At 45.6% G+C, this 9,017-nt stretch overlaps 1 protein-coding gene across 1 annotated transcript; it reads right to left on the bottom strand.

Moving 5' to 3' along the window:
• Positions 1-1,035: 1,035 nt before the first annotated feature.
• LOC128429066 (NACHT, LRR and PYD domains-containing protein 3) lies at positions 1,036-8,113 on the bottom strand. Its single transcript, XM_053415350.1, has 8 exons — positions 7,791-8,113; positions 5,240-5,886; positions 5,063-5,137; positions 2,841-4,692; positions 2,577-2,750; positions 2,286-2,459; positions 2,158-2,204; positions 1,036-2,028 (listed from the first exon to the last, which is right to left on the bottom strand). The coding sequence occupies exons 2-8, from the start codon at positions 5,514-5,516 to the stop codon at positions 1,445-1,447; spliced, it is 3,183 nt and encodes a 1,060-aa protein (XP_053271325.1). The 5' UTR covers positions 5,517-5,886; positions 7,791-8,113; the 3' UTR covers positions 1,036-1,444.
• Between the last annotated feature and the right edge of the window lie 904 nt (positions 8,114-9,017).

The raw sequence follows: 9,017 nt of genomic DNA, 5'->3' as shown, positions 1-9,017 counted from the left end.
CAGAGTTTGATGGACGACCTCTCAAAACAAGTTGGGCCTCGTTGTCACTTCTCTTTGACTCTCTGACTCTCTGACTCTCTGACGCTCTGACTCTCTGACTCTCTGACTCTTTGACTCTTGGACTTGTTTTGTCTTTATGTATTTAGTCTGTTTACGAGTCTTTAGTTTGATATTTACGATTTGTTGGTTTGATATTTCTGTCTCATTTTATTCATTCCACATTTCACTGTTTTTATCAAAGACCCGTTTGTTCCTCTGTATTTTCTTGAAGGTGCGTTGGTTTGATTACCCCTCTAGACTTTACTTTGCTCAAAGGCACCGAGGCAGACAGTTTCCAACCTGCAGCCATGGCAACAGAGACGGGCCCGTTGCCATGGTTACCCCCAGAGAGAGGGGCAGAGCGAGTCGGTCGTTCATTTCTCTCTCTCTCTCTCTCTCTCTCTCTCTCTCTCTCTCTCTCTCCTGTTCACGTCAGTTCAGGTTTCTGTGGCTGACATGATTATAACCTGACATGAAACACACACACATACACACACACACACAAACACACACACACACACACCAACACACATACAGACACACTGCGCCTGTGACATTGAGAGAAAATAGGAGCTGAAAGCTGAAGAGTCACAGTAGAAATCAGACGCTATTTACCCTGGAGCGCACACACACACTCAAACACACACTCTAACTAACTGAGATCCACTAAAGGAACACACACACACACACACATACACACACACAGTCTGAATTTGGGAAGGTAAACATGCACAAGTCTGTCTCAAACTTAATAAGGTCTTTTTAACCCTGGTTAAAAGTTCACTTGGCCGATAATCAGCTTCTCCTGCAGTAAATCCCCCCCCCCCCCCCAACCCGGCTCGGACTCACACTCCAAAACAGACAGAGTTTTAAATCACTTGCTCAACTTGCTTATGTATTCAGCTCTCAGGTCCACAGCATGAATCTGCACTGAGAGGAGCCGCCTGATGAGACATGAAATGAACTGAAATCCCATTCAATAATAAACTCAGTGAGTTACTTAGCAAGTTAAGCTTTATTTATTCATTTGGCTTCTTTACAAGACAGAAGGACCTGAGGGCAAATTACTTTTTTAAATCATTACAGCACAATTCAGTCGCACAAAGCAGAAAAAGATCATCCCTCTGAACTCGGTGCTGCCGGCAATTCACTGGATTTATTCAGTTCATTTAAATCCTTGTTCACGATATGAAAATCAAGTTCTTAATGTCACCGACTGCAGGTCACATGACCTTAAGTGAATTTAACAGGACGGACTGAGGAATCTGTGTTGTCTGTGTTGGACTTTTCTTTATTCTACAATCTGTCCTTGTGAGTTGTGATCAGAGCTTCTCAGTGTCCGAGACTGAGTTGATGTCGGTGCATGTGAGTCGCTCCCTGTGAAACCAGACATGTCGGCGCTGACTCAGCAGTCAGAGAAGTCGATGACGTCTCCCATTTCACACAAAGATACCGACGACCCAAAGTCCGTAAAGCGATGCCTGAACCCAAACCCGAATGCGGGGTACAGAGGCTCCATGAACGTGGATTTGAACGTGTGGAGATGGATCAGTGCCTCAGAGGTCACTTTGTAGAAGGACAGAATGCCGCCCGGAAAGTCCAGGAAGACCGCCACTCTGTCCGAGGCCGGAGAGAACCGGTTCCGAAGGTTAGTAGTCTTGTTTTCGTGCTGGACAGAGTAACCACCGTTACTCTGACACAGCAGCGTCCAGGAGTGGTGGTTCAAACCAAGACAGCTGTCGGCCCCCTCTCCTTTCCGTATGATTCCTTTGTACGTCACTGCAATGTAAACCGGGCCTTTCCACTTGACCTCCCAGTAACAGCGACCAGTCAGTCCAGTGCTGCCCAGCACCTGCAGCCAGCAGTCGAATCTCTCCGGGTGGGGACGGTACGGCTGCTTCTCTTTTACGGCGGTTGCCGTCCTGAAGTTGTCGGAGAGCTCGAGATTTTCCTGCGCGGTGTTTTCATCCAAGACGAGTTCACAGACGTCTGATGGAAAAGACAAGATGTAGGAAATTCAAAGCAGCAGTTCTACATTTTGTGATGTGCGCAGGAGAGGATATAAACCTGATGGACGGGACTAAAAAGTCAAAGAACAGATAAATACAGTAAACTTACATTTCTTTAAACCAGGCGTCAGTCTCTGCTCACCACAAAACTCGAGGCTACAGGAAGAAACAGAGTCCTGATCAGACGAGGAATCGTCCGGTTCTGTTCAGTAAGAGTTTGTCACTGTGAGTTCATACGTGAGAGTTTCCAGTGGATAGTTTGGATCCTTCAGTAGAGTGGTCAGCACCTCCACCCCCGAGTCTCCGGGATGATTGAAGCTCAGGTCCAACTCTTTCAGGCTGGAGTGGCTGGTCCTCAGGGCCGAGGCCAGGGAGGCGCAGCCTTTCTCAGAGACCAAACAGCCTGACAGCCTACACGCACACACACACACACACACACAGACACACAAACACACACACAAACACAGCACATAGGAGTGTCAACCAGCTTGTGACGGTCATCAGATGATGAAATGAACGAATCCTCACCTGAGACTCTGCAGGACACAGTTTGGACTCTCCAGTCCAACACAAAGCAGCTTCACTCCTGAATCCTGCAGGTCGTTGTCACTTAGGTCCAGCTCCCTCAGCTTAGACGAGTCAGAGCTGAGAACCGAACCCAGAGCTTCACAGATGTTTTCAGATAGATTGCAGCTACTCAGCCTGAGAAGGTATTGGTCAGATAAAACTGATTAAATAAACAGATACAAACCAATTTTGAACAGCTGAGGATGTAGCTTTCTGTCTACTTACAGTGATTTGTTGGAGGCCTTGACCACTGGTATCAGCCGGAGGAGACCCTCCTCTGAAGGACAGTATTTCTTCAATTCAAACACCTCCAGCCTGTCTTCCGATGACAGGAGGATGAAGACCAGTGCCGACCAGTGAGCAGGAGAAAGATTGCTTGCAGCCACACTTTCTGAACTCAGGTTCTGTTGGATCTCCTTCACCAAGGCATCGTCTCTCAGCTCATTAAGACAGTGGAATAGATTGATGCTCCTCTCTGGGGATGTATTGTCCCTTATCCTCTCCTTGATGGACTGGATCGTGGATTGATGGTCGGTCTGAGGGAACCCTTTGGACGTATTCAACAGACGCTTTAGCAGATCCTGATTGGTCTGCAGGGAAAGACCCAGGAGGAAGCGTAGGAACAAGTCCAGCTGCCCATTTGAACTCAGCGCTTTCTGAATTGCAATCTCGTGGACCTCAGTTATGGGTTTTCTCCTGCATAGCGTACACAGATCTCCCAGTTTCAGCTTCTGCTCCGACAGTACGTTCTTGTTGTCGTTAATGAGTGACATCACAACATGCAGGGCAGCCAGATACTCCTGAAGGGTCAGATGGACAAAGCGGTACATCTTCTCCTTACCGTTGTCCTTCCACTTGCGCACCTCATTAAAGACTTCTGTGAACACTCCAGCGTTCCGTGACACTTTGCGTAAATTAATGCCACTGTCTTTCAGATCTGACTCGTAGAAGAGGTTGCCCTTCTCCAAACGGTCGAATGCTAGTTTCGATAAGGACTTGATGTACCTGATGCTCTTTTCTAAGCCACACCTCTCTCCTGTCAGTGTGATTTGATACAGCAGGAATACTGTGTACATCTCCGTCAACGTTGTGGGCAGATCTAAGTTGGATTTGCTTTTCAAAACATCCTGCAAAACTGTGGAAGTGATCCAGCAGAAAACTGGGATGTGACACATGATGAACAGGCTTCGTGACGCCTTGATGTGGGCGATGATTCTGCTGCCTTGTTCAGGGAATTTCTTCTTGAAGTATTCTTCCTTCTGTGGGTCAGTGAATCCTCTCACCACGGTCATTCTTTTGATGAAATCCCGATGGATCTGACTGGCGGCTGCAGGTCGTGTGGTTATCCAGACCCGGGCAGAGGGAAGCAGGTTCCCACTGATCAGGGCAGTCAGCAGAACCTCCACTGAGGTCGACTGTGTCACATCAAAATCAACCGGCTGAGGTTCATGTCGCGTCAAATCCATCTGAAGGCGGCTTTCATCCAATCCGTCCAACACAAACAGAAGTTTATATTGACTGTTGTTAAAGTCACAGTTTCCTGACGCCTGTAGTTTAGCAAAGATAAGGTTTAGATCTTCGTCGGTGATGTCTCTGGTTTCCCAGATACTTCGATGAATCAGCTCTGCCAGGCTGAACCTTTCCCCCTTCAGTTGATTCAGTTCACTAAAGCTAAAGGGGAATATCAGATGCACATCTTGATTTTTCCTTCTCTCGGCCCAGTCCAACACAAACTTTTTCACGAGGAATGTTTTGCCAATTCCTGCAACTCCAGTCGTCAGCACTGTTCTTAAAGGTTTACCTATGGGACTCTTGAATATGTCACTGGGGTCGATGGGTTTCATTTCTGCCGTCCTGGAGTTCCTGATCAGCATGATCTCATGCTGATCATTGATGTGCATTTCCCCCCCTTCTGTGATGTACAGCTCTATGAAGATGTCCTCCAGGCACTGCTCTTCTGTCTTCTCGGCCATACCCTCTTGAACACACATGAACCTGCTCTGGAAATGCGTCTGCATCATGCGTTGAAACCGTTTGATCTGTTTTTCCAGAGGCTGAAGCTCGTGCATCTCCACGTCTGCAAGAAACAAAAGACCAAATCACCTGAAACTACCAGACCGATGGTTGTGAGACACTTTAAATCCAGTTTTCTCACATTTCAATGAATTCATATTCCTGATCCCTGCCTGTAAAGCCAGATCTGACTAACTTCTGCACAACAGTCACCAAAAGATCACGGAGGGTTTGACTGGACCCACTGATCCAGATCTCCTTTTACTTTCACTCCTTGCTATGACCCGGTCTGGATCCAATACTTTGACCCACTAGGCTTCATGTGGCATCCGACAGTCAACTGGATTAGAAACGGACACAGTCAGACTTCTTAGAAAGATCTGCAGAAACATCTTCTTCTGCTCGTCATGTTGGCCTCAGAAAGAACATCTTACCTTCAGGTCTGCTGCTGCTGGCTGGACGGCGAGGAAAAGGAGGAGCCGGTGGTGGGATCGAGGAAGCTCCTGTGTCTTATTACAAAAAACAAGATTTTTTTTTTTTACAATTTACAGTTGATATTATATGAAGATTTTGCGTTTTGAAGAATATCTCCTTGTCTTTCGGCGTGTTACCTTTTAGTTCTGAGCTCCTGTCTGACAGCTTCTGGGCCAGGTCATACATGCTCATCTTCCCTAAAACCGTCTCGGCCAGCTCCACGGCGTGATGGGAGTATGTCTGCACCATCAGCGTCACTGTTTCCATCCGGTCCGCCACCATCAGCTTGTACCGCGGGATCGGGGTGAAGCCGCTGTAGATCCCCGGCAGCAGCAGGTACCACCTGAAGGCCTCAAAATCTTCATTTACCAGCATCTCCAGGGTTTCCAAGAGCAGTTCCTCACTCGTCACCATCGCTGCTTCCTGATTGGCTCGGACAATCGTTTTCCACTTTTCTAATGGGTTCCAGACAGAGTCTTAGCAAAACCAGCGTTTATCTCCAATAATGCTTTTGTTCAATTTGGAATTCAACATGTCCTTGTGGGGATTTTTGATTTGTGGTTCCTCCATGTGATTTCTCTGCAGAGTCACAGGAACATTACTGTTTTGAGCAGGAGCTTAATGATGATTGGTTGATATTCACTGTCATTGTGACGTGTTGCCTTCAAACAGATTCTGTCTGTGATGTGTGAGTGGTGCTGTGTTACCAGGTGGGTTCAGGGGTGATCATCTCAAATCTCCATCTTTATTCCATCTTCATCTCGACAGGAACTTCAGGAAGATCCTAAAATAAAGAAATCAACTTCAACTTAGTTGTCACCATCATGGAAAATCCAAGGTACAAATACTAATAAACTTCAAGACAGATTTCAACCTACATGGACTGTGACCGAAATCTGGAAATACAAGAGGCTGGAAACACCAAAGTTATCTACGTGTATTTAATAAGGGACCTTCTGCAGAAAGGACCAACACACCGAGAGTCCTAAGGATCTCAGAGTGAAGATGGAGAACAGTCGAATGCAAAGATCTTATATAGGAGGACTGAAGGCCAATTTATGCTTCTCCGTTTTGACGGACACGGACAGATAGGACCGCCTTCTTTGCCGTGGAACCTCCTCTCCGGGCTTCACGGAGAGCTTTTCGTGCAGCTCTGATTTTTCTAACTACACGTCGGCATGGGCGGAGAGTGTACGGATAGCCATTGGCTGTGATTGGTCCGCTAACAACAGTATTTCGGAACGACATCATTTCCGGACCTCAAACTTCCTGTTTCATTTCCTATATCACAATAAACCCAAACACATCTACGATTCTATGATTAATGTGACAAGTGTGTTAAGCCAGCGGAGTTGTCCGGCTGACGGTGGCTGGTTAGAGCACTTACAGCATGTGTGTACGGTCACATACGATTATAACGAACTTTCATAACGGCGCTAGCGTCCCAGCCACCAAGCTAACTGCGGTGGTAACTGTGAAAAAACATGCTATCACGACTTTAATTCCACGGCTGTCATGAGACTGTTTCTCAAACACCGACAGTTTAGAAGCAAACACTTGGTAGTAGTTAGTATCGGGAGTCCCTGCTGACTGTGTATGTGGAAGCTGGGGGGGAAGCTAGCTGCCTCCGTGTAGCTTCAAGATGTTGAATTAGCAACGCATTTCGGAAACAAGACCGGGGAACCGCTGCGCTAAGACACGATAACATAAACATTATGACCCGCTGGGTGTCACTTTATTTTATTGAGTTGCCATCGTAGACTCGGTGTGTGAAAAGCCGGGAGCAGGTAAATAATGAACGTGGACTTCTTCTGGGAACTCATGAGGTAGGCTTCTCTAAGCTCGTTTTCCGTTGTGCCACCTACTGTTCTGGAGCCCAATTGTTTTCAGCAACGGAGAACTATAAATCAAAAAGTGTCCGTCCGTCTGTAACGGACTCGGAGAAGCAAACATTGGCCTTGAGGCCGTCTCTCTGAACCGATCCAGACTGGTTCCGTAGGCGCGGGAAGGAGAGGACTCAAACACACACAGCTGATTTTGGGCATATTCGATTCGTGTATAGCTCATTTGCATTTTAAAATTCATTTTCGAAGAAACTTGTGATAAAACATTTTTTACTTTACATGGGTACTTTCATTGTGTAAAGTTTCCTTTTGATAGGAGTAAAGGAGAAACACAGCCCCATTGGGGTGTATTGTTGCCTGGCCTTATTGGCACACATTGATGAGAATTAAACATATTTCCTCAACTAGGATTTCTCAGGACTTTTAGGATGTTGTTCTGGAAACCTCATAGAAGTGATCTATGCTGAAAAAAATTATTTTACAATTAGTCGTAAAACACTACTTTGCCTGGACTAAGTGTATAAAAGACGTATCGAGACGAGAGAGAGTAAAGTAATGTGTGTGGTGTCTCAACTTTGTTACTATGGTAAGCGGCTATTTAAAGGTCCGGAAAAGACACTTATTCAGTTACAGTTTGTTTTCCTGTCGATTCTTTAATGAGGTTAAACTTTTGTTTATACCAAGAGATTTGCCAGCTCCGGTCAGCCAATTAGAGTCATTTCTGTTGTGATATAATCTAACTTTGACCAATAGTGAGGACTTCACAAGACTCGTAATCAAAAGTGAAACAAACATTATTCAAAATAACTAAATAACAATATTAAATACAGTTAAAGTCACTTACTGAGGTTTGCTGTTTCCCATGTGAATCTGAGTTTCTGTCTCCAGCAGCTCGAGCTGGTGGAAATGACCCTGTCTGTTTTTATATCCAGTCAAATGTGAGACTTTTCCTGCTCTGTCAAACTTCTTGTAAGAGTCTTATCAACGTTTGTAAAAACCAGTGCGTCACACTTCCAGTAATGAGTCGGAGCAAAGTCCTCAGAGCAGCCGTGACCTGAAAACGACCTGACATCAACGCCCAGGTGGGAAATTCTTCTGAGTTATAAACCATGGAGCGGTGATGTAGAGTTTTCCATATCTATCAGCTACTTCATTGTTTTCTCTACAGGCCTTGAACGAGGCTGATTTCCTCCCTCGCACGTCTCCATCATTCTCTTTGCAGGACGCTGCACTGAACCTGGTCCCGCCCCTTTTCACCAGCTCTTCTCTTCCTTCAGACTTTACAGCACCACAGAGTTTAGCACCTTCCACTCGGCTTGGGCCCACGCTGCTGCAGCACCCTGCTCGTGGGTGGAGTTAAAGACCTTTTATTCTGAGCATTGACTGTGGATGTCTTCAGAGTCCAAGTTGTTTGATTGTTGTGTCTTTAGTTGCTTCGTGTGTGTGATGTTTATCTCTCTTTGGCCCTTGTATCTGTTGATTACTGCTGACAGATTAATAGGGGCCTCAAGCTGCAGATAAAATGTTAATCATCCATCAGCACCAACTGCTGATACTCTATATTAATAATCATACACACACACTCTGTAATCTTCTGATTCTTCTTCTCTGAGGAAGAACCAATTTGCTCGGAACATCCCACCGAACGCTCTGTGTCGTCCGCTGATTGGCTGAGAGACGCTGCGCAGAACCACAAACCATCGACGTGCTGCAGGGCGTTTAAAACTACACAGTTTGTTTACTGCTTCTTTATTTTAATGATGTGATTTAAATACTAAAGTGAATCTATAAAGGAAAAGTTTGACATTTGAGGAAATGCAGTTATTAGCATTTGATAAGATTGATGCCACTGGGACTTGGACTGCATTCGCTTAGCTTAGCTTAGCACAAAGACTGGAAACAAAGGGAAACATTAGCCCAACCTCGTCTGAAGGCAATAAAAGTACCTTCACCTGAAATCATCAATAATTAACGTAATACTGAAAGATTTTAAAACAACAATTATTCCTGAAGGTCAGTTCATCTCTGAGGTGCAGTTTAATTCTGAGGTATTTATACATCTGACTTTATT

The sequence above is a fragment of the Pleuronectes platessa genome, chromosome 22, assembly GCF_947347685.1.
Source record: "Pleuronectes platessa chromosome 22, fPlePla1.1, whole genome shotgun sequence".
Lineage (NCBI taxonomy): Eukaryota > Metazoa > Chordata > Actinopteri > Pleuronectiformes > Pleuronectidae > Pleuronectes > Pleuronectes platessa.
The sequence above is the reverse complement of the archived record's forward strand: the minus strand, read 5'-3'. Positions and strand labels throughout refer to the sequence as shown.

Coding starts and splice junctions, on each gene's coding strand:
- LOC128429066 (XM_053415350.1), bottom strand. CDS start 5,516: ATGGTGACGAGTGAGGAACTGCTCTTGGAAACCCTGGAGATGCTGGTA. Junction 2,751..2,840: donor AAGGCCTCCAACAAATCACT/GTAAGTAGACAG, acceptor ATACCTTCTCAG/GCTGAGTAGCTGCAATCTAT. Junction 2,205..2,285: donor TATCCACTGGAAACTCTCAC/GTATGAACTCAC, acceptor TTCTTCCTGTAG/CCTCGAGTTTTGTGGTGAGC.